The sequence below is a fragment of the Hippopotamus amphibius genome, chromosome 8 (genome assembly GCF_030028045.1).
Source record: "Hippopotamus amphibius kiboko isolate mHipAmp2 chromosome 8, mHipAmp2.hap2, whole genome shotgun sequence".
NCBI classification, from domain to species: Eukaryota; Metazoa; Chordata; class Mammalia; order Artiodactyla; family Hippopotamidae; genus Hippopotamus; species Hippopotamus amphibius.
This window is the reverse complement of record NC_080193.1, coordinates 84739599-84766294: the sequence shown is the minus strand read 5'-3', so window position 1 is coordinate 84766294 and position 26696 is coordinate 84739599. Positions and strand designations below refer to the sequence as shown.

Genomic DNA, 26696 nt, shown 5'->3' with positions numbered 1-26696 from the left:
AACATGCTCTTTTCACATAAGGAAGTGTGTGCCTGGCTATCAACCAAGTGTGGTTTCAGAAGGTGGAGAGGTTTTTCTATTCCACCACCCGTTTTAAAGCTAAGAACCGGGCATTTTCATAAAGTGACCAAATTTTTCTCCTTTCACAATGAGAAAAAAGGCTAAAAATCAAAGCACCTCTTAAGTTCACACTGATATGTATCAACTGAACCTCAAGTCAGATCCTTTCCTGGAAAAAAAAAATTTTTTTAAATAGGGCAAAATGGGAACAATGAGAGTACAGGGTTCTGGAGGGGCAGGAGCAGAAGAGGAACAACTAAGACATAAGAAGGCTGCCACGGCTGCAAGTGTGGAGGGCCGGGGTCTGAGGACGAGCTGCCAGCCTCACATGCGGCCCATCCGGCCTAGAAGAACCATCGGCAGGAAGACCACATTCCTGGCCCACGACGCACCCGGGCCGGCACGTGCTCGGAGGTATTTCCAGGAGGGTGACAGGTTGCTCAAGTCACCTAAGTGATTATTACCATTTATTTCTCAAGCAGGTGGAAATTAGGCCACAGCTACTGAATACTAATGATAAGCAAAATAATCCATCAAGATCAAAACCACAACTTGGTCCTCAATGAATTTAGACTGTCTGCCTATCATTTATATAAAAGTATCAGGAATGCTTTAAATGCATGCCAATCTGTGGGACTCCTGCAATGATGTAAAAGAAGACTGTCTCTCTAAAGACAGCATAACAGGGGGAGAGAAATGTGCTGGCAGGTGAAAGAAACACCAGAGAAGACAGACATCTAATGGATGTTTGATTAAGGTTCTGCTTCCCCAAAGTCCACAGTAAAATATGCATTTCTAATTTTTAAACAAAGCAGACTCTGAATTAATATGATACTTTCAAAAAATCGGTACAAGCATTAGTTAGTTAAGGCTTCTATAGTCCTGCCTGTTAAAAAGAAACACTGGGAAAATGTTGGTCAAAATGTACTTTATTTTGTAGAATACGTTCTAAGTACAAAAAGAACTGAAGATAAACTTAAACTGTTTCTAAAAATGTTATTAGTAATAATATTGACATTATTATTCTGAAACAAAGATGGATACAGCAAATAAGTAATAATGTAAATTCATTAGGAACCAAGATTTTCAATGTAAAGAAAAAGAGCTACTATAAAGATAAAGCCAAACATATTAAGTAAAAATCCTCTAATCCTAAATATAAATTGGAACTGTCCATATGAACTCAATGCTTTACTTTAAAAAAATTTTTTAAAGGTTTTCCTCAACTCTGCATACTAAAAAGTCCTAGAAACAATGACTCGCTCAGTAGCAGTGAGCAACCTTAGCACCTAAACTGTGATCTAAATTTGATTTCCCACTAAAAGGAACCAGGGCCACTTGGCAACATAGCTGATTCCAGGTCTGAGGCAGAAACTATATGAGTCCAGAAATACATTTCCTATAATATCACCCAGTTCCAAAAGAGCACCACCAGATACAACTATTTTCTCCCTTTCATTTTAGTAAGAACCTTCCTACCAATAAAAGCATCTCAAGACCTAAAAAAAAGTCTTCTCCTTCCCTTCCAGAATAATCCAGCCCTAAAAGAGCCGAGGAAGGCAGAAATCCCCACACTCAGGTTGGGCACTGGGTGTCAGAGCTAAAGGGGGCGGGGAAGGCACCCACAGGTGAGGGGAAGAGCCCCGAAAGTGAGTGATGAGCAGGGCAGACATGCGGGGGAGAAAATGGAGTTTAGTTACCAGCAGAGGCGATGAGCAGCTAAGTGAATAAATTACGAATTGTGGAAACCACGTGTTTCACTGCTGGAGAAGTGAGGCACAAATACATAAGGGAGAAAACTGCAATGAACCCTAAGGTGTTGGATTGGAATGGAGGTATTACTGTGGGCTTATGGTCTTTAAATATAGATAGAGGAGTAAATTGGCATGTATATATGTCTGTGAGCAACTAGAACCCTAAATCTTGGCGTTTAGACACCATTCCCCACTAACAGGAACCAGCATGGAGAAACGAGACAACGCAAAGTTCAAGATAAGCCTGGAATATCTTCTTGTGCCCAAAGCAAGAGAGTGCTAATAATGATAAAGAATAATAGGAACATTAAAAGGACACAGAAGCCAGCTTGAAGGGACTCCCACCGGCCAAAGTGAGGACAATGTGAGCATCAGAATAAATAATGAATTAAAATACACTGAATAAAACAGGAAATAATGAATCCATACTGAGATAAACAAAGAGACTGATTAGGAACAGAACATTTACATAGTTTCAAAGTTCTTCCCCACAAAATGTTTATTAATGATAATGGAGAAAAGAGTAACTTGACAGTAAAGAAGCCTAGTAGACACCAGCTTGATCAAGTGATTAAAATGAATATTACCAGCTATGAGATAAATGGAAATTGAGTGCCACGGATAGGATACATTGAGAAGAGAGCGTTACTTCTGCAATCTTCCTCCAAAGATGCCTAACTTGAATCTAGTGGGAAGAAAACATCAGACAACCCCAAATTGAGGGACACTACAAAATAACTGGCCTATCATCTTCAAAATTGTCAGTCACAAAAGTCAAACAGAGACTGTTCTAGAACTCTCCAGAAGGAGGCTAATGAGACATGATAGCGAAAGGCTACAAGTGATATTTTGATATAAGGATAACTGATAAAACTTGCACAGGGTATAAGGATTAGATAGGGTTAACATTAATGTGAATAATATTTTCCTGGTTTTGATGATTATATTTTGCTTATGTAGGACAATGTCCTTGTTTGTAAGAAATACACACTAATTAATGTATTAAGATGTACAGGTTGGCAATTTACTCTCAAATGGTTCAGGAAAGTTTTCTGTTCTGCATCTGTTTTGTTTTTTTAATAAGTTTGTAACTGTTTCAAAATTTTTTTAAAAAATTAAGAAAATGGGGTTTACAGTATAGGAGTTTCTTCCATTCAATTCTTAAAAAAAAAAAAAAAAAAAGGTTAACAATTCTTGCCCTAGTCCAACACCTTGAAAGAAAACTAAATACTAAATGTGAATACATCAAGGGGAAAAAGGACATTTTCCAGATAGGAGCACTCATTTATCAGCCCCACCTAGGGACATATTCAATATGTTTACTTGTTTTTCTCTCCACCCATCCATCCTTTCAATCCTTCTGGATTAAAGCTGAAATGACTGCTTAGAGATCTGATATTTTTTGTACCAGAACACATCATTCTCTCGGAATTCAAAGGAAAGTGGTCACTGCAGCACACCAATGTGCCAAAAACAGGGTGCTGCCAACATGTAAAGCTGCTCCTCCCTGAGGAAAGCCAAACTTACATATGTAAGATCCAAACTGAATAGTGCATTCAGACAATACAAAGCTACAGTAAACAAAACAGCATGGTACTGGCACAAAACCAGACACATGGGTGAATGGAACAGAATAGAGACCCCAGAAATAAACCCACACACCTACAGTCAATTACTCTTCAATAAAGGAGGCAAAAATATACAATGGAGAAAAGACAGTCTCTTCAAAGAGTGATGCTGAGAAAACTGGATAGCTACATTAAAAGAATTAAATTAGAACATTCTCTAATACCATATACAAAAATAAACTCAAAATGGATTAAAGACCTAAATGTAAGACTGGATACTAGAAAACTCCTAGAGAAAAACATAGGCAGATCACTCTTTGACATAAATACCAGCAATATTATTTTGGATCCATCTCCTAGAGTAATGGAAACAAAAGCAAAAAAAACCAAATGGGACCTAATCAAACTTAGAAGCTTTTGCACAGCAAAGGAAACCATAGACAAAATGAAAAGACAATCTATGGACTGGGAAAAAATATTTGCAAACAATGTGAATGACAAGGGATTAATCTCCAAAATACACAAAAAAGCTCATGCAGCTCAATATCAAAAAAAACAAACAACCCAATCCAAAGATGGGTGGAAGACCTAAACAGACATTTCCCTAAAGAAGACATACGGATGGCCAAAAGACACTAAGAAAAGATGCTCAACATCGCTAATTAGTAGAGAAATGCAAATCAAAACTACAATGAGGTATCACCTCACATTGGTCAGAATGGCCAACATCAAAAAGTCTACAAATAATAAATGCTGGAGAGGATGTGGAGAAAAGGGAACCCTCCTACACTGTTGGTGGGAATGTAAATTGGTACAGCCACTATGGAAAACAGTACAGAAGTTCCTTAAAAAACTAAAAATAGAACTCCACATAATCCATCAATCCTACTCCTAGGCATACATCCCGAAAAGATGAACGCTCTAATTCGAAAAGATACATGCACCCCAATGTTCACAGCAGCATTATTTACAATAGCCACGACGTGGAAGCAACCTACGTGTCCATCAACAGATGAATGGATAAAGAAGATGTGGCGTATAAATTCAATGGAATACTACTCAGCCATAAAAAGAACGAAATAATGCCATTATCCAAGAGAATATCATACTAAGTGAAGTCAGACCGAAAAAGACAAATCTAAAAAATAGTACAAATGAGCTTATTTACAAAAAAGAAGCAGACGCACAGACACAGAAAACAAACTTATGGTTCCCAAAGGGGAAGGGGGTGAGGATAAACCAAGAGTATGGAATTAACAGATGTACACTACTATAGATAAAATAAACAACAGGGATTTACTGTGTAGCAGAGGGAACTATATTCAGTATCTTGTAATAAACTATAATGGAAAAGAATTGGAAAAACAAAAAACAAAAAACCCTGAGTAGTACAAATCACCCTAAAAATCCTCTCAAGTTTCAGGATTTGGGTCCTTGAAACTGGAAATGAACTTCTTTTGCACCTCTTTGTATTTAGGCCATAGCCTTTTCTGTAGAATAGTGGAAGTGAAGGTTTAGTTTGGAAGCAGGAAAAAAAGGAGTACAAGGTGTTAAATAAAAATACTTGTCCCCCTCTCTCTCTTTTTTGCCCATCACATATAGTTAAATTGAAATAACTCCAAAGTACACAGTAAGTCACAGCATGCATTCTCAATGGCGGATGAAAACTTGTTCTTGGCTGGGGAGAGGGGGGTATGAAAAAAATCTTATATTACAGTGGTTTGGAGCCCTCAAAAGCTGAACCCTACTTAACAAAACTGTACTCCTTAGTATTCCGTTCGTCTCACTGGGTGGTTTTGGGCGTCTCAGGAGCAGCACTGACATGGAAAACACAGCAAATGTATGTAAGATCAGTGCTCCAGACTATGGTGACAGATGCCTCTGATCCTGTGACTGGAAGACTTTGTATCAAGTGCTCAATTTCGAAGTCACATTAACAGGTGACCTGCATGGTGCCAGGAGTCACCACTGGCTGCCTTATGGACATTGTTTATGTGTGATCTTGAGAGCTTCCGTGCGTAGCTCAGGCTTTGAGAATTAAATAAAAAGAGTTTCTAATTTTAAAAGTTATTGGGCTTCCTAGGTGGCGCAGTGGTTGAGAATCCGCCTGCCAATGCAGGAGACATGGGTTCAATCCCTGCTCAAGGAAGATCCCACATGCCGTGGAGCAACTAAGCCCATGTGCCACAACTATTGAGCCTGTGCTTTAGAGCCCGTGAGCCACAACTATTGAGCCCATGTGCTGCAACTACTGAAGCCCATGCGCCTAGAGCCCATGCTGCGCAACAAGAGAAGCCACAGCAATGAGGAGCCCACACACCACAACGAAGAGTAGCCCCCACTCACGGCAACTAAGAAGAAAGCCTGCGCACAGCAAAAAAAGACCCAACACAGCCAATAAAATAATAAATAAATAAATTTATAAATAAAGTTATTAGTTATTATATTAATTCCATCAAATGCTGGAAAGAAAAAACATCGACAACATCTGACTACCAGCTAATTAAGAGTTATCTTCTCTTACCAAGGAAAAGTTAAATTCACTTAAAATGATTTTTTAAGAAATTAATTTTTCAGGGCTTCCCTGGTGGCGCAGTAGTTGGGAATCTGCCTGCCAACTGGGAAGATCCCACATGCCGTGGAGCAACTAAGCTCGCAAGCCACAACTATTGAGCCCATGTGCCACAACCACTGAAGCCTGAGTGCCTAGAGCCTGTGCTCCTCAATGAGAAGCCTGCACACTGCAACGAAGAGTAGCCCCCTCTGGCTGCAGCTAGAGAAAGCCGCACACAGCAACAAAGACCCAACAGCCAATAAATTAATTAATTTGTAAAAAAAAAAAAAAGGAAATTAATTTTTCAATTGTTTCATTTTTGCTGGAAAAGTAGGTTTTGAATGGTTTTTAAAATTTCTGGTTACAGTTACATATTTAAATTAATTACCAATTGGCATATATAACTTGATACATTACAATTTACATAAGTATATTACTTTTTTTTTTTTTATCCTGGCTGTGCTGCTAGGCTTATAGGATCTCAGTTTCCCAACCAGGGATTGAACCTGGGCCACAGTAGTGAGAGACTGGAATTCTAACCACTAGGCCATCAGAACCCCATAATTTAACCCTTAACTTAAAAATGTTTACTTATTCTTAACCCTGAGTTGAATTTTAAAAATAAGGTTTATACTTTTCATGTGTAAAGTAAAGCTATACATATGGTACATAATAAGTATGCAGTATACCAGTAGTGTTAACATTTTATGGAGGGGCAATTAGGGAAAAAAGTCTAAAAAGATTCCTTAAGGGAGAGAAAAGAAGTTGAGAAACACTGTGTTACAAGACCTATCAGACGGGAAAGCGAGCTGAGCAAGGTATTCAGGTGGGACCTGGGGTGGAGCACACACTCCAGCGCTGAGTACCTATACGCCACATGGGCACCAGGGCACACCGGGAGCACGGGCTGGGGGCCATGAGTGGACAGCACTTTGCCTCACACACAGGAGAGACAGTGAGGCAAGGAAGTAAACCCGCTCAAGAATAATACATGAAGTATGGTAACTACACGAATCGTGGTAACTGCTGAGGCTTTTAGGGGCACCGTGGCCCCACGTCATCCCGCTGTTTTGACGTGTGGTGATGACTGTTGATGTGTTTAATATTGCTCTTAATAAAGCCTTCAAAGAAGGTAATAAAAATTGTAGTATTTGACAGCTTGCCTCAAACACCAAAAAAAAGGAAATGAGAGGACTGACAATTTTTTACAGAGTAATAAGGTCAGAAGCTTAAAAACTTCCAAACTTTTTTTCTTTTAAACTTGGTGCCTTAACAGAGCAATGTCTTTGCTAACTAAAAAAGTGGAGACACCTACAGATCCCCCTTTCTTCCAGTCTAGACTTTCTGTGTAAATCAGACCATCAACGGAACACCTTTACTCCAACAAGTTGTTCAATACATATTCTTCTCATATATTTCCAAGCTCATGTTACACTAAAAACCAGTGTGAAGACCAAGGAGACATCACAATTTCACCCGTATTTTTTAGCATCTGAAATCTTTCACAGGTGTCCTGAAGGAGGAAAAAGGTCATGACCTATAGGTCAAGTCAATGATCATTAGGTGATGCTGTAACAGAAGGTATCTAAATAATCTCTGCGGGTACATATGGTGTGGGATTAAATGTGCCTAATGCTTACAAGGTTATTTTTTGTTTCACAAAATGAATTCTGAGCAGCATGAAAATTAGAATTGTCAAAACTAAAAGTACTAAAACTTCTGTTTTTCCATCAGGGATCTTGTCTCAGGTTAAAATGACATTTTCTGTAGATTTGTGAATAAACAAAACTGAAATAATAACAAATTCAGGGGGGAAAAATACACACTCCAGTCAACGCAGCCAATCACACAAAAGCCCACTACCTTCTATAAGAAATTATTTTCGCCGCTGATTTGCCCAGGAACCACATAGCTGTTCTAAACACAAAAATGTTGGGAATTTTCCTTGCCCAGAAGTGGTTTTTGAAAAGGATAAATGCATTTTAACATACATAATTTAGTTTGCAACAAACCACAAAAACAAAGGGGAAGAAGTCTGAAAGAAAGCATATACATATGCTGTAATGATCTGATCAAATGCCACTAAAACTTGTTTGAAGCACTCAGAATGCTCTACAGTCTGTTAAAAAGTTAAAGGTTCTTCTTTCTTTTTTGCCACTCAAGACTGCCCTTGTTGTATCAGCAGTCTGACATTCTAGCTTACCTTGTGTTCTTAACTGCAAGGGCGCTCAGTAAATAAAAACTAAGCAACCATGTGAGACTAAGCGACCATGTTTCTAACTGTGGGTGCAGTCACAGGACACGGGAGTGCTTCGCAGCAATCCACCGGCTGCAAAGGGCTGCTGCCTGCATGAGAAGCAAGGTTACGAGCCAATGTCAACAGAACTCCCTGGCATCAACGTAATGATCAATGAAATGAGCCTCCAGATTTCTCTCACAATGGACAGGGCCAAGTTTCTCAAAGGGGAACCAAGTTCTGATCCACTCTCTACCACCAAACAAAGCAGCACAAAAGGAAGTCAGTGGTGTTCATTAGAAAGGACAGAGAGAGATTAGGTACACCTGCCACTGAACGCACATTAGCAAGACTCTCTGGTGAACAGACTTAGCTCAATTATAATGGCAAAGCCACCAGGGACTTTTAATTATTAAAAGGTAAACCATATGCCAGAGTAACAGAAGACAACTCAGTAATCAAGAATGGCAGGAAACGGTAGCTCTTAATCTATTTCTACTTGACTTCTTGATACTCTGAAGACCTTTTCTTAAAGCAGAAAAAGCTATATGCAAAGTAACAATACATCTGAGGAAAAGATGTAGCTAAACACACCCTAGCAACCAAATTCCTATGTAGAAATTTACTTAGGAGATATACATATAAACAAAATTATGAAGGTGAGTCAAAAATTATCCACACTCTGGCTATAGAATTTATAGACGTTTTAATATAACCCGAGTACAGATAATTTTTGACCCACCTTCATATATATGAAATTTTAGATGAAGAACCTATACCAACTTTACTGCTGACTTATTTTGACAAGCCACTTGTTTAGGTCTTGGTTTCTTTAACCATTAAAAGATAGGTAATCAGGAAAAAATAGATTAAAAAAAAAACATTGTTTGTCATCAGATAATCAAAATAGAGAATCAAAATGTAATAAGACATTACAATATTCTGAGAGCCAAAGTAAATTCAAAAGGAAACACAGGGACTTCCCTGGTGGTGCAGTGATTAAGAATCCACCTAGGGGCTTCCTAGGTGGCGCAGCGGTTAAGAATCCGCCTACCCATGCAGAGGTCACGGGTTCGATCCCAGCTCCAGGAAGATCCCACATGCGCGCGGAGCAACTAAGCCCGTGTGCCAAAAAAAAAAAAAAAAAAAAAAAAGAATCCACCTGCCAATGCAGGGGACAGGGGTTCAATCCCTGGGCCAGGAAGATCCCACATGCCACGGAGCAACTAAGCCTGTGCACCACAACTACTGAGCCTGTGCTCTAGAGCCCTCAAGCCACAACTACTGAGGCTGCGTGCTGCAACTACTAGCGCCTACATGCCTAGAGCCCACATGCCTAGAGCCCGTGCTCCACCACAAGAGAAGCCACCACAATGAGAAGCTGGCTCACTGCAACAGAGTAGCTTCCACTCACCACAACTAGAGAAAGCCCACACGCAGCAATGAAGACCCAACATAGCCAATTACTTAATTAATTAATTAAAAAAAAAAGGAAACACAAGATAGCCTGTCCTCATACAAAATCAAACACCAATAACAACTTGGCCTAAAAAACTGAACATAAAGATCTAGAACCACATCATAAGTGGTTACAGTTTATGAATGTGTTTTCTAATTTAAACACAAACACACACACACACTTCCTCTCTCCAAACCAAAACAATAGACATCTACATATTAAGGAAATTAAGGACTATGTTGTTTTGGTGCTAAAACATATAATATTAAAATTATAATATTATAGGTTTAGAATGACAAAAATAGAACTTAAAAAAGATCAACACATATGAGCTGTATCTTAAAAGGTTCCGAGTGGCACAAAAGGTTCCAAGTGAACCTGTTCCAAATGCTGAATGCTGTAGCTTCTACCTTCATAAAGTTTCTTAAATCAGTCTTCTCCTTGGTATAGCCTCAGCCAACATTCAAGGTCAAGTCCCTATTCTCACTATAACACCTTTCAACCATTTTCTTCCCCTGTACTCTCCATGCCATCCAACCTACATTCTGCCAGTTTAATCCCTTCAAAGTACAGATCTAATCACATCATTCACTTACAGAAAAAAAAAAGAAGCAACGGCTTCAATATTTTCCAGCTAACTAGCTAAAATTCCTTTTTCTAGCACTCACGACTCTAAATGCAGTCCCGTGCTTCTTCCTCACCCTATAGTCAAACCAAACTGCACTGGGCCATGTTTCCCATCATTTTTGGCTTTGCTTCAGTGGTTTGCCTTGCTTCCTCTGTCTCCCACCTATTCCTTCAAAGGCCCATGTCACTTCCCAGAAACTTACCAATGTTTTCCCAGATGCCCCTTAAGAAGCTGCACCACCTCCCTCTTGTTGGTATGCAGTGGTCATTCCCCCTGTAGGTTCCTTGACAGCAGGATCTGTGTCCTACTTATTCTGTCTTCTTGAAGCCTGTCTCATGACTGGGAACTCAGATTTTTCTGAGAAATATGTCTAAGGAACTTATTGAGGCAGGAGAGTCATTATATTAAGACACTGCTTTATGGCTTATAGAAACATCATTAATATAAAAATTACATATAAAAGTATCTCCACAACAAATTATGCTCCAATTTACCATTTCAGCTCTTTGCAACCTTTCAAGTAAGAAAAAAAAATTAGATCTCATATATATGGCATAATCTGTTTCAGGGAACAGATTTTTATCCAGCTAATCTCTATATGAAGTAAAATTTCTGAGAAAAGACTATATAGAAGGTTAAAAAAAAATGTGTCATGTCAGCTTTCAGGTTGTCATTAACTTGGATGACCAGATCTTAAAGCAGAATTCTAGGGCTTCGCTGGTGTTGCAGTGTTAAGAATCCACCTGCTGGGACATCCCTAGTGGTGCAGTGGTTAAGAATCCACCTGCCAATGCAGGGGACACAGGTTCGATCCCTGTTCTGCGAAGATTCCCACATGCCATGGAGCAACTAAGCCCGTGTGCCACAACTACTAGGACAGTGCTCTTAGAGCCTGAGTCACAACTACTGAGCCCATGTGCCACAACTATTGAAGCCTGCGTGCCTAGAGCCTGAGAGTCGCAACAAGAGAAGCCACCACAATATAAAGCCCGCGCACCGCAATGAAGAGCAGCCCCTGCTCTCAGCAACTAGAGAAAGCCCGTGTGCAGCAATGAAGACCCAACACAGCCAATAAATAAATGAGTAAATAAATAAATTAAAAAAAAAAAATCCACCTGCCAATGCAGGGAACACAGTTTGATCCCTGGTCTGGGAAGATTCCATATGCTTCAGAGCAATTAAGCCCGTGCATCACAACTACTGAGCATGCACTCTAGAGCCTGAGAGCCACAACTATTGAACCTACTTGCTGCAACTACCAAAGCCCATGATCCTAGAGCCCATGCTGCACAACAAGAGAAGCCACTGCAATAAGAAGCCCACGCACTGCAATGAAGAGTAGTCCCTGCTCTCCGCAACTACAGAAAGCCTGTGCGCAGCAATGAAGACCCAATGCAGCCAATAAATAAAAAATAAAATAATTAAGAATTTGAAAAGTAACATTATAAAAAAAAAAAAAAAGCAGAATTCTAGAAGAGTCAACTGGTGAATGAGTAAGTAAAGCCACTATAAAGTTAGGCAACTTGGTCTTGTGGAAAGAACATGGGGAGGCAGGAAGCCTGGGTTCCACATGTGTGACCCAGCCCAACTCACTTAACTTGCCTATCCTCAGCTCCTTCACTTGTCAAACCAACGAACTGGACTTGATGAACTCCAAGACCCACTTCCAACACTTTAAAATTCCACACTTCACTGAATGATTGCTAATAAGAGATGTGGTAGAAAACAGTAACTTGCTGCAATATTTAATCTTTCAATTTTATTAAAAAAAAAAGATAACACCACAAATCTTCAACCTAAAAAGGCCCATATATTTAAGGTTATTTAAGCATTGTAAAAGAAGTTTGCAAATTAAAACAAAAAATAATACAAACAACAATAAAACACCATCTCTGAGGACTAAGAAGAATAAACTTAAGGGAAAAACAAAAATATGTCCCCCCAAACTTCACACCACTACAAGTACTGCTAAATAGCACTTCAAAAAAAGTGAATGTTCCAATAGAAATTTAAGATGCCGAAGAGTTATAAAATTGTCAGGTAAACGTGGAAATGAAGTGGTAAAATGTTTCTTTCAAGCGGTTTCTGGATCTCTTCTCTAACAAAATACACTGATTCAAGCTAAAGGGATATGAAAAACAAAAATTTCAGAATTCCTCAGACAACAAGAAACTAGCATTTTAGGAGTATATAGACAATTTAGTTAGCCTAACCTCCACTGTCTTTTTCCTTCTTTTGCCTTAAAGGCTTAAGACGGGCGACTCTGAGCACAAGTCATGAGTTTAGGTTTTCTCAGCTTCCAGTTTGGACTGTGGGTTGGCCATGGCTTGATGGTGCCAGTAATGAGAGGTTACCAGCGCTCGGTTGGAACAAAAGTATACTGTGTGGCACTAGAAGAGCGCTGAAAAGCATTTTCTCAAAATGCTGGAGGGAAAAAGGATTTTTCTAGAAAATACTGACAATTAATTGATATGAAGCTCTACCTCCCACCTCCCCCCACCAAATCAAAACCAAAAAAGCTTTATCACAAATAGGGCTTGGCTTCTTCATTACAGTATCACTAACTCTAGACTTAGCGGATCTGTCTCACCTTCTGACGCTTTGATCGCATATCCTCCCTTCTTTTCACCGGGAGGCACATTAAGCAGCTGCATGATTCTGTCCAGAAGCCCATGGATTATCTCAAACCCAGGATTCTTGTTGTAATAAACAGCACAGAGGTGTCTGTAGTTTCTTGCACCTACATCTGAAAAAATAAAAGAACTGGTCACAAGGCTACACTGACCATCAACTTAAGAAGCTGATTTACCCCAACACACAAACTCGGGCAAAATCAACAAAAAAGGACACTAATCAGTAAACATACAGAGAACCAATTAACCTCAGAGTCACAAGATAAGATGGTTTTTCATCCATCAAATTCCCTGAGATGTTTTTACTCGGGGAGATTTGGAAAACCCTCAATGCTGGCCTGGGAACGATAAGGCTTCACTGTGGTATGAACTAGTAAAGAATTTAATTGGTGAAGAATTTTGCAACATTTTTCAGAGCCTTAAAACTTCATACTCTTTTATTCACAATACTATACCCAAGACATAATTCTAAATACAAAAAAGGTTTCATGTAAAAAGATATTACTTCTACATAAAGCATTATTTCCAACAGTGAAAATCAGAAACAACCCAAATTGGGAAATGTCTATGTAAAGTACAGCACAATCACTCAGCAGAAGCCTAGGCGGCTAAAAGGCATCTTTATGAAGATTTATCATAATAGAGCCAGAGCAAATACTTATAAAACAAAGCAAAAAAAAGGAGACCACAAAGTTCAAAAGGAGTCAAAACTAAACTACATGGTCTGAAGAATAGACATTAAGTTGGAAAACTACGAAGCAAAGAAGGGAAAGACTATGATAAAAGTTAGGACAGTTGATTGCTCTAGGTAAAGGGAAGGGTCTTAATTCAGATGGTTACACTAGTGTTTGCTTTATAATCTTTTTAACCTGCATATGTCATATATACACATCACAATTAAAACATGAAATAAAAAGCAACTTATGAAGAATCACAGCTATGTAAATATAACCACGAGCCAAAAAACTCCATGCATAGGAAAAAGAATGTAAAGAAATATACCTGAATGTTAATAGAGGTTACGGGCAGGATGGGGTTTTTTCCCCCACTTTCCCTTGATTAGTATATTTGTTCTACTTTGAAAATCAGGACAAATGTATAAAAATATTTTTTAAAGTAACTGCAATAATTCAAGTGAACTCTAATGGGTAACTAGATAAACTGGTTCACCCACACAATGGAATACTACTCAGCAATAAGGTAGACTCGATACCTTAGATGAATCTCAAGGACATGAAGCAGAATGAAAGAAGCCAGTCTTAAAAGGCAATATAAGTGGACGATATAAACCCACTAATATGACATTCTGGAGGAGGCAAAACTATAGCAACAGAGAACAAGATAGTGGTCACCCAGGGTTAGATGTAGGAGCAAAAATGTGACTACAATGGGAGAACATGTGGGTTTTGGGAGTGATAGAACTGTTTTGTATTTGCCGTGATGTTACAAAACTTTAAAACTCCTTTTTAAAGAAAGAAATGCATAGTATATAAAGACAGACTCAAATTCAGTGGAGAACATTTAACTTTTTAACAGGTAAATACTCTTGTGGCCCTTTAATAAATTCTGGAGGAGACCACTGCTCTACACAAACACTGAATGAATGTTGGCTTCATTTTGCCTCTCAAATTAGGAAAAGAACAAACCAATGTCTACCTGGAGGAACAAACCAAAAAGAAAAAGCTGCTTCATATTAGCATGTATTAAGCAAAAGTTCTTCCACAGACTTATACCCATAGCCATAATTTGCACAAAATATAGAATGTCTCTTGCCCTCCAGATATCCAAATAAACAAAGCAGTATTTGAAAACACTGTATTTACTACCAAAGTAATATAAAAGCGAGCCAATAAACGGGGTAAACAGCCAATAAACTAACATGAACTGATCATCTACTATGTGCCAGGACTTAGTGTCTTTCTATCAACCTATCTGTCATCTTAATTCTCAAGACACTCATGTAAGCTAGGCTTCACTGCACCTATAAAGTGGATAGGGCAAATAAGATGGGGAAACAAAAGCTCAGAAGGGTTTTGCCTAAAGTCAAGCTAACTGCCTGGAGCTAACTGTAATTAATTACACAGCTAATAAGTTACAAAACCAGGATTTGACCAGGAATGTGTAACTCTAAAACCCATGCCCTCTCTACTATACAGCAGAAATCTCTAAATCTCTAGAGGATTTAGATGAAATCTCTAAATCTCTAAAGGATTTAGATGAAAATAAACAATAAAAGGGTAAACTTATGTGTGAATATATATTTAATATAGTCAAAGATGTGCACTCTTGAAATGTTTTTGATATGATAAACGTTTTCATTTTCATATTTACAAATTCTAGTTAAGCAACTAGAATTATTTTTAGAAGTCAGTTAACTAAAGTTTCTAGCCATCAACAGTACGTAACTCATGGAAAGTATATTCTGAGGTAAACTTTGGACTGAACACACAAAGAGAAACAACTGTTCTTGCCATGTAACATTTCTTAGCACCCACTATGTTCAAAGCACTCCACTCTAGGTATCCCTAGAGGGTAGAAGTCAAAGCCAGCATAGGGCCTGCACAGACTAAACCCTCAACAATTATTATCTGAATAAATGAATAAAGCATATACAAAAAACTATTATGCAAGGCCAGGACAAGACAGTGGCCGCATTCTAAGTCAGCACAAGAGCCAGCTGATGTTGGAAAGTAAGTACTGTGCCACTGTCACTCTCCATCATTTCCATATGCAAGAATAAAGTAATTTGGTATCTAAAAGCTACAATCGAAGGTGCCAGAAAAAAGATTAGTATTAAAACCAGGCAGGCATAAAACCTCACTAAATCAATCACACTGATTAACTAAAATGAGGGGCCTGATTCCTCTGTAGGAACGAACACACACACACACACACACACACACACACACACACACACACACACACACACACACACACACACACACACACACACACCCTCCCTTCTCTCCCTCTCTCTCTCCACTCCCCTTCCTCTTGAAGGGAAAAAAAAATGAAACAGAACTAATTTATCCCTTTCATATTACGGACTTGCTCCTGGGTATCTCTGCCATGTGGTACCCATTTGTTGGTGTCACATGCTTCCACTTTAACACAGAGACACGTACTGAAACTACTTTGTAGTTCCATTTTTGCTGTGAGAGAAGAGTCCAACAGTAATGCCATCATTCAGAGAGCTTAGCAACACAAACTGGAAGCTCTATTTTGGTAACCTTTGCCTCAATACTTCTGTCCTGATCTCCAAATTATGTAAAAGTTGCCTTTCTGATAAGAGGAGCAACATCTGGTTTAAAGACTTAGAATTAAAAAAAAAAAAATTAAGTGATTTTGATCATCTGAATACTAAAATTACAATAAAAAATACAGGACTTAAAAATTATACTCCGTTCAAGAAAGGTTTCAGGATGTTTACAACACACACATATACAATAATGAGCTACATATTTTTAAATTCAATTTTGCAGTATTTTTAGGAAAGGCCACTGACTTTTAGGGCCTTATACTAAACCCACCATAAGAATGAGATTAAAGGCATTATTTCGGTGTCCCCTCCCAGCTCCCACCACTGATTGGCTGGTTTTTCACATCTCCCTCCAGTGCTACCACTCCCCCTAGACTTGCTTCCTCGCAACTTGCTAAGATATTCCCTCTGAATCAGCTGGACTGAATAAAAGAGAAAATAACCATATACTCAGTTCCATTCAGAATTCCTCCTTAGAGAAACTGCTAGGCATAGTAAAATTCCCACTTCCTAGTATTTTGCACTGAGGGACCATATTACATCACAGGAAGTTCACTGACTGCATGCCACAAAATAAGAACTATTTAAATTTCATGCCAAAAGTAGGGTTTGTTGGAAAGGCCTCAGTTCTTTATAACTCAGTTAACAGACCTCTTGTGTCATGCCATCAAACAATTCTGCTTTTTAAATGGGCCTGCCAAGTATGTCAGCCTAAATTACCAGTGTCTTTCACAGACTTCAAAGTACTGCCCAGAGAGGCTGATGTAAACCACCCAGAGGAGGGGTGGCTGGCTACAATTCTGGAAGCTGAAAGAACATGCCAAATGATTTCATAGAAGAAGAAAAAAGGGAAAAAAGTGATAAATGATGTCCCTTAGTAAATGACTATCACATACAACTCAAATTTTTAGAATAGGCTTCTGCTTAGCGTAGATTCTCTTTCACCAAAGTACCAATGATTAAAAGCAAATTAGGGGTATTAGGTTATGTTATCATAAATGGCACAGAACAGAAAAGGATAGAGTCTTCAAGAGAACTGTTCCATCTCTATTATCACATTCATAGAGAAGCCCAAATGAAGATGCTAGGAGAAAACCTACCAGGAAACCAGCAAAGCTCCCAGGGCAATCAGTGGCTGATATTGAGCTTGAGAACAATAGCCTGGCCAAGCTCAGAAAATGAAACAAATCACCTTGATTTTTAGTCTACTCCATCCAACAAATTTCTTTAATATTGGTACCTATGAGATGACAGCTTATATTGCAAATTTTATTTATCTTCAGAAGAATTTCAGAGTAGGCCTAACGATCACAAAAGCTACAAGACTCCTATGAAGACATATACCTTTAAAAATGAGATCTAATGTGGGAGAACAAGAATTTTTACACACTCTTGGTAGGATTGAAAATTAGTAAAAAATCCTTTTTAGAAGAGAATTTGACAAGGTAGCAAACATTTAATGTGCATACCCCATGGACTGACAAATTCAATTTCTAAAAATACAATTTGTATAAGGATACAAGGATATTCATTACAATAGACATATTTTAGCAAAAACCTGGTAACAGTCTAAACGGTCGTCATAACAGTTTGAGTAAATAAATTACAATATATCCATATAATGGAATACTATGCAGCCATTAAAAAGAATGAGGTGGCCAGAATGTGTTCATAGGAAAAAAGTACAGAACGAGACAGAAAAAGCATAATCCTATTTGTATAAAGACTAAAAAGTATTTATCTGCATCTGTGGCTATATGTAGAAATGTTAAACATATGGCTGCATATGCACAGAATGTCTCGCAACTAATTCTAAGAGCAGGATTTGGGAGAAGTTGAATACGTGTATTTTTTTTTTTAATGTGAAAATAGTGGAATTACTCTTAAAAATATATACTTGTGAAAGTTCTTAAAGATACTGCAAATATATTTTCAATTTTAAAAACAAACATAATAAAATTTAAGAACAATTTTCCCTAAAACACTTCTATATTACAACACTGAGGTAGAGGCTTTTTCAAATAATGCTGAAAGCCAAGAATAAATGTGAGGAAAAACCTATGGCCTTCTCAACATATGAAGGAAAAAGTTACATCCTTGTGGGTTGGCTTTTATTTCGTTAACATAAACCTGGAATAGATTTTTATCTGCTAAAAAAAATACAATATTCAATGCATGACAGAGCACATTATACTCAACGTTAGCAGATCTTAACTGCGTTGAACCAAACGTACTAAAATAACTTTCTATATTAAAAATGTTGTTATTTACATAGTTAAGATGCCATCACATGCGAATGATGCTACTTTAAATATTTTTAATGTCGATGTTCCTCACACCCATATTTTTTAAATTATTAACTGGAAATTCTAAATGCCAAAAATATGAAGTAGTAAAATTAAATTAATCCAGACTGATGACATCAGCTCTCTTCAGAAAGCCACATTCCACATGTGGATGCTAGATAATCTTCCATTATTTAATGGCTACAGAATTAACGGATAATTTCTCAGAGCTGAAGTATTTTACAAGCTCATAGTGAAAATGCTTTCACTGAGCTTTTTATTAAGCAAAGAATTACACAAAAAACTACACAGATCGGGCCCCTATATTTTAGTAGGTTACAACATAAGAACAATACATGAAAGGTACAAACTGATAGCAAATAGAAGAAACAAACCAAATCATAAAAGAACAGTGAATTAGCTCTGTTTTATGCGGCCATGGTGGTCCAGGGAGGGGAAAAGAACATTAACTTTAAACTTAAAAGTTTAAAAAACTTTAAAAAAAACTTTAAACTTAAAAATTTTTTTTAAATTCTGGATTTCCACATCCAAACTAGGCAAGGTAAGAAGTAGGTCATTCTCTGATTTAGAAAAGCTTCAGGGAGAATGAGAAACTTTAGAAACTATTTAAACAGCAATTTGGGGGTCAGAGGAAATGAGGCTTGATCCGGGACTGAAGCAATGCTCTGCAGATACAGGGATGGCCTGAGCAAGAGGTGAAGGCATGGAGCAAGCGAGCTTGCTGAGGCGAGTAAGGTACCCAGACCCCTCTGAGGGGTCAAGGGCCTTTAACCCATTCCTCCTACTGTAGTAATTATTAAAACCCGCAATTTTTTACATGCAGTAGTTAAAACTAAAGCGCAATATGATTATCAAGGTTCTCCACTGATATAAGTCAAACTGACAATGGGATGACTGTATCATGCTAAATTTAAATCGCCCTATGTAGTACTTGCTTTTCAAAGCCAAACTAAGTCTGCCCTCTTAGCTATCGTTCCTTTTAAACTTAGACTCAACCCTGTGATGCATTTTCTCCTGCCATTTTTGTTAGCTTTTAAGCATCCTGGCAGCTTCAGGGACCACTGTGGAATAATGTGTGATGGAAGAAAAATCTGCATTTAATAAAAAGCCAGAATGTTGGACTTTCGCAACATACAGTTTCATTTCTGGGCATGAAGATTAGCAATTCACAATTGCTCCTCTGAAGTGATTTTTTCACTACTATCTTGTTTATAGTTTCTTCTGGACACTGAACAGAAAGGACAGAAGTATCAACAACTGAAACCAGCCAGTTACTCACACAGCGGCCCTATCTGATAGCTTCAGTATATCCTCTACTGGACTTCCCCGTTATAATAAAGCTGAAAATTTACCTCACAACAGAGTGTGTATTTAACTTCTCATTCCAAAGACATACACCACTCTGCCCAACAAAAGGGATAAATCGGCTTAGTCCCTCCAGTCATGACTAATTTTTAAAAATGTTGCAGCAACTTCAGATCTTACAATTCCACAAATGCAGTGATTGGCTCAGCCTCAAAGAACAGGAGTGTGTCTGACTCAGAGTGGAAATCCTCACACTTGAGGAGGGTGCCTGAGTTCCTCACCAGCAGCCTGACAGCCTCACGACAGGCACAGCCAGTCAGAAAGTCCACAATAGCATAAGAAGCTGTCTGGTGAGGTCAAGCATGAAAATAGGGGCTGGTACACTTTGTCTGCTCTTACAGGAAAGCAGATCAGACAGAATTTGTGGCATACATATTCAAACCCAGTATAGATTCCTTTTCCATTTCCATTTTGGAAGATACGCTTGTCTACACAAAACTGACATGAGGCTGAGAGTGTTGTGTTTTCCTTAATGTTATAAACCAAGCTAGTGTCACTCCCTTCTCTGTGCTATTAGGGTGCCTTGTACGCTGCCTTGGAGCACTACCTATAAAAACTGTTTACTGGTCTGTCTCAAAGCTGGCAACCTTTCCTCTCATATTCCAAGCAGTCCCTAGCAAAGAAAAGGAACTAAAACATACTTTCTACCAGTACAATGAATGTCTTGCCCACTCTTGCCATACATCTCCACCCCTTCTGAACCAGTAGTTTGAGTATGATCTCACTAGTGAAAATGTGAGACTTTTTCACAGTAAATGGAAAACTGCTCTATCATTTCACTTTTGATGGTCTAGATATTTTGTCTTCAAAATTGTTCCATTATTTAGGAGGAAATGACTAATGTGGATCCAAAAGAGAAATGATTCCTGGTTTGAGAGATGGTAAAAAACATATATGCTCAATTCAGTGAAAAGAAGTGAGTGATGAACTGCTCAAAACAACAACATTCTTATTTTCTTAAGTAAATTGCCACATCAGTACATTTTGGTTTTCTTTTCCTAAAAAAAAAAAAAAGGGGCACAACAGAAGAAAAACCAACTAAGTCAATAGTTAGGATAAGGACTTCCCTGGCAGTCCAGTGGTTAAGACTCCATGCTTCCATGCAGGGGGCACGGGTTTGATCCCTGGTTGGGGAACTAAGATCCCATGTGCCACATACTGCGGCTAGAGGATTAAAAAAAAAAAAAAGTTAGGATAAAAATGAGCTCCAAGTATCTTAGCAAGGTGACATTAACCCTTTAATGGCCAGTAAAGGTTTTCAATTCATTCTCAAAGAAAAATTCCAGAGACCAAGATGCTAGGTATCTGGCCTTAGGGATTACTAATATCCTGACAGAGCAAACACCAAACAGCGCTTATTATGTGGCTGGAACTTTTCAAAATACATTTAATTTTTACATCAAATCTAATGAAATAAGTGCTATCATTATCCCCATTATACAGATGAGGAAACCAAGGCACCAAAAAGTAAATAAATGGTCCAAAGTTAAGCAGCTGGTAAATGGCAGAACCATGACTCAAATGCAGGCGCTCTGGTTGCAGAGCAGCTCCATGGAACTGCGGTGCTGGGCTGCCTCTCCTCCAGAGTCCTCTCTGTACACCAGATGACAGGCAGGGAGGCCACAGGCCCATACTCAGAATAATCCATCAGAAAAGCTTCTTCTATAATAAAATAAAATCCAGACCTACCTAAACAGGAAACATACTTCACATAAATTAAAGCAAACCTATGTTTTCAAGACGGCAGACTTAATTGAGTACATTTACCTCCTCTTATTCCTCAAATCCCATTGATATGATAGAAGATTTTAAAGAAAAAGAATAAACCATGGAGACTTCCTGGTGGCGCAGTGGTTAAGAATCCATCTGCTAATGCAGGGGACATGGGTTTGATCCCTGGCCTGGGAAGATTCCACATGCTGCAGAGCACCTAAGCCCAAGAGCCACAACTACTGAACCCCACATGCCACAACTATTGAAGCCCACGCACCTAGAGCCCATGGCCCGCAACAAGAGAAGCCACCGCAATGAGAAGCCTGCATACTGCAATGAAGAGTAGCTCCCTGCTCATCACAACTAGAGAAAGCACGTGCGCAGCAAACATCCAATGCAGCCAATAAATAAATAAATTCATATATATAAAAAATAAAGAATAAACCATGATGGCTGTTTAAAGGACAACAGGAAAAAGTAATATCAGTGAAAAATGGACTGATGTGGAAAACAGAGCTGAATAATCACAACTAAAAACAGGTATAAAAGAGGTCTGCTACAGAGATAAGAACTACTCTTCCTGATGAGACAAAGGGCAGCAGAAATACAAATCTTTGAGTTAAAAAGCATACGGATGGGGTTCCTGGAATTATCACCAGGGTGATTTGTTAAATGATGGCCTACAGCACTTGCATTTAAGAACAGCTCTCTCTCAACCTCCAAGCATGGGCCCTCCCAAGAAACACAAAGAAAAAGAAGACCAGCGAAGGCACCTGTACCCAGGACTGCAACACAGTAAATGCTCCACGCCTACAGTGAAACCTTCCCTGCGACAACTGTGGGAGCCGCGGCTCGCTCCTCACGCTCCCCCTCCAGGCTCTGAGCTGCCTGCAAATGAGCATGCCCAGCCCTGCAGGGAGCCTTTGCAATTAGGAAAGAGGGCTGGTTGCTAAAATATTACAGAATTTTGAGGAAATCTCGACTAATTAACCTAATCCTATATTTAGAAATATGAATGGATCACCAAGGATCAAAACAACATAGAACTCAAAGAACTAGGATGAAAGGTAATAAGTCAAAGGTAACAGAAAAAATTGACATTGGAATTATAACAAATTCTCAGTTATCTGTACCAATGGATGATATATAGCATAAGAACCCTCAAAACTATTTGTAGCTGGCACTGAAAATGTTTTCTGATTTCTATTACAGCAGATTTACCACCCACAGAAAATTCTACAGTGGACTGATATGCAAAAGAACTTATATTCTCTAGGGATATAAGCACCAAGACCAAAATTCTGGCCCTAGCTCGAAGTCTCTTATTTTATGCAGTCTTGAGCAAATTACCACTTTTCTGTCTTAATTTTCCAGTATATTAAATGGGAACAATATTTTGTCCCATTTGCCTCAAAGAGATGTTTTAACAATCAAAAAAGAAAAAGTACCTTAAAAATTTTTTTTGAAAAGCAAAAAGCACCACACAAACACAAGGTGACACTGTTAACTGAAGACAGGCTGTGTCCTGGGGAGCAGATGGAATCCAGCCAAGGCTGAAAGCTTTGCAATGGACAGTCCACTGACAGTCAAGGTGGTTGTACCTCCATAGTATCTATTTCCTAAGATAGGCCGATTTACTGACTACTTTCTCATAGTTAGAATGATGCCATGCTGTCCTCTTTAGGAGAAATTGAGGAAAAGACCTCTTCTTTTGTCAACTGATTCAAAAGAACACACTCTGAATTCTGCAGTCTGGAGTAAGACTGAATAAATACTGCTAGGACTTCAACTGTTAAACCTAGAGAATCAAAGGAATACTGCCAGTAATTTAGTCATTTGAGGGCACTGCTCACCAAGAGATACCAAAACGCAACTTGAAATAGTCAGTCGAACTTATATAAATTGAAGACATGGAGAAGTCTGAATGAGACAGGCTTTCTTGGCAATCAGGTTTAAGTACTTACTAAACACATAACGTAATTATTAAATAACCACTACATTCCAATTATTGGACGAAGCAACTTGCTGTACTAACAAGTCCAGACCATACTAAGAAGAAGCAAAAACTGGTAAAACAGATTTACAATCATTGGTACAACAGAGATATGAACAATCATTGCTAAACTAGAATGGTAAGATATCAAGTACGTCAAAATGATACACATATAAATCACATGACACAAGAAAAAAAAGAAATACTCCATAGTGCTTTGCAAGTTGAGGTTTTAACAGGGGTCTTCATAAATACTAAATTCTTTGTTAAAATTTGCTTTCTGTTAAATGTAAGAGATACTGCAATCAAATACCTGGCCCTTGCTTGGATTGATTCACATAAATCAGTCATGAAAATCAAATTGAAACAACTCGGAAATTTCAAACACTAGCTGGATATATGATAAGATATAATAATGGTGTTGGGTTATTTAAGAAAAAGAATAGCTGTAGCCCTCTTTCAGAATACAAACTGAAGTGTCTGTTTATGAAATGGTATTATGTCTAGGATTTACACTAAAATAATATGAAGAAGTGGGCTGGAGTACAGATGAAAGAAGCCTGGCCATGTGTGTTGAAAACTGTTGAAGGTGGGTGCTGGAACTGCAGGAATAATTACATTATCTTCTCTACTTTTATATACAGTTGAAATTTTCATAATAAAAAATGCTTTAAGCATACAAATCAAAGGTGACTCATTCTTACCTCTGCTAGAATCTTTTATTACAATGTCAGAGATTTCAAACAGTTTCAGAGGAAGGGGCATCTTCCGATTTGCAGCTATGGTCTTTAGGAGGCCAGGAAGAAGGGTAGTGCGTGCCACCTACAGGAGAAGACAGGAAATTGCACTAACCAAATCAGAACCAAACACATATACTTGGTTAAAGACTCCAAGGCCTCAGAGGAAGACACTTTTGGAAAATGCAGTGTCTAAATATCCAAGTCATTTTTAACTTTTAATTCCAGGACTTCATATGCTGCTTCAGTTCACAAAAAATTGAATTATATTACAAAAAATACAAATATTTAAATAGTTTAAATGTGAATTAACCAAATTTTAAAGAACTAGGACCAGGGAAAATGTAAATGCAATTAAAATAGCAGGACAATGAGGAAAACAGAACACAAATATATAGGCACTAAAAAAACTACATAGCTGCTATGGGTAGGCTCTGACTATAGTTTTCAGCTTAGTAGCCAAAATAGATGGAAAACATATATAGTTATTTCATTCTTAATATTCATAAGAAATACAAGTGCACATCCCAATTCTTTAAAAAAACAAACAAACAAAAAACTTCCCTGCTTTTGCCTGTGAAATAAATTTCTCATTCTAAGCTGTATGAGGTATATTAGCTTCCAATACATCATGTTACCAGAAAGGTTTTAGGAACGATGGTATTACATTTGCAGTTAGACTTCAACACCGTTATCTTCTGCCCAGACTCTGCGTGAGCTTCTTAGGCTAATTTCTCTGCTTCTACTTTGCCACCTTATGATCTTTTATTCTGTCCATCGCGTGACCCTTTAGGACCTAAATCAGATCATGGAATTCTCCTGCTCAAAAATCTCCAACAGGCTTCCATCAGATTTTGAATAAAACCCATGCCCTACGTGAGGCTTTATGTGAATGAATCTAGCCCTAGCCCCCTCTCCAATTCCCACACCTGCTGTTCCCCCTGGCTTACTACATGCACTCCAGCCACACATCACAAGCATGATTCCAACCCAGGCCTCCACACTTGCTCTTTCCTTTGCCTCAATACATTCTTTCTCTAGATTCGCATGTAGCTATCTTATTTCCTTCAAGTCTCTGCTCAAAGGTCTACATGGTCCTACATGGGCTTGCCCTGACCACCCTGGCTATAACGGCAGCCCCTCTTAGATCCTGCACAAGTAACAATAAGCCCTTAAAAGGACTTGCTAGATTGTGTTGAGGAAAGTAGAGAACACCTTTTCTACCATATTCACTCTACCAGCCATTTGCTATTAGCCTTCAACTCGGTGCTTTATGAAATATGGGTCACTTAACCAGAGAGAAAGTGCCCAAACCGTTCACAGAAACAAAACTACAATGTTAAAAGGAAGCTTAACTTACTGGAATAGAAACAAACTGCTTTTGTAGATAACTTTCACTTTATTTAAAAACTCACAGTAACACAAAAAATTAAACATGCATCAGATGAAGCTCCTAGCTCTAACTCCAATTTACTGAAAATATAGGGGACTGTTGGAATATAGTTAGCAAAATCCTAAATGTGAGAACTCTACAGGATAAGTGAGCAAGTTTCTTCCACAAAGTGAAAGGGGGACAGAGAGAGAAAGAGAGAGAGAGAGTGGATGAAGGGGCAACTTGTGGATTAAAGGAGAAGCACATCAATCAACTTTGATACATGTACCTCATGCGAACCCCATAACAAACAAACTATTAAAATAAAATGAGACACCTGAGAAAATCTGAACAATAATTGGATGTTTGAGGATATTATGGAATACTATTGCTAACTCAGGGGAATATGGTAATATTCTGTAATTGTGTTTATAATAACTATAGTAAAATTTTGCATACTTTAGTAAATAACGCTTCTCTTATTTCCTCCATTCTCTAATATATATACTACCAGAAACAGCCCAAAGTTAAGAATTATGCAAAAGAAAGAATAAGTTTAGACAATAAATTGACAGATAAGACCATGAACAACTTACATTTATTTTAACCATAAATAAACACAAACCTGTTAGCCACATTAGTAATGGTAGGACATATCTGTTTGTAAAGCAGGAGTACAACAGAGAATCTGTAAAATCTAAAAGACAGACTCTCTTTCATCTCTCATGTATTTAATGCAGAGACACTGATTCTTATGTGTGCTGAGCCACAGCTATTTACAGTGACATTTAATGTGTTTCTGATTTGTTTTCCTTCCACTTACATAGACTAGGTAAGACAGGACATAAATCCTAAAGAACATAACATTACCACATTGTAAGAAATCTATCAAGCCTGATAAGTGAAATTGGGAGAAACATTTGGGAAAAAACTCAAACAAAAATCTATTAAGATTTACTGAAAAATTTCTCTATCCAAATGAATTTGAGTATCTCTTATTAAAAAGAACACCTCAGATATCTTAGAAAAGCTAGTGGGCCTCAGAAAACAAAATATAAA

General features: G+C 38.2%; 1 protein-coding gene across 2 annotated transcripts in view; it reads right to left on the bottom strand.

Moving 5' to 3' along the window:
• FARSB (phenylalanyl-tRNA synthetase subunit beta) overlaps positions 1 to 26696 on the bottom strand; it is a 73851-nt gene that overhangs the window by 15239 nt on the left and 31916 nt on the right. For both annotated transcript variants that reach the window (XM_057745572.1, XM_057745573.1), the window contains exons 15-16: positions 24233 to 24350; positions 12850 to 13005 (exon numbers count right to left, since the gene is read on the bottom strand). In XM_057745572.1, the coding sequence (XP_057601555.1) occupies positions 12850 to 13005; positions 24233 to 24350 (274 nt within the window). The remainder of the gene's footprint in view (positions 1 to 12849; positions 13006 to 24232; positions 24351 to 26696) is intronic.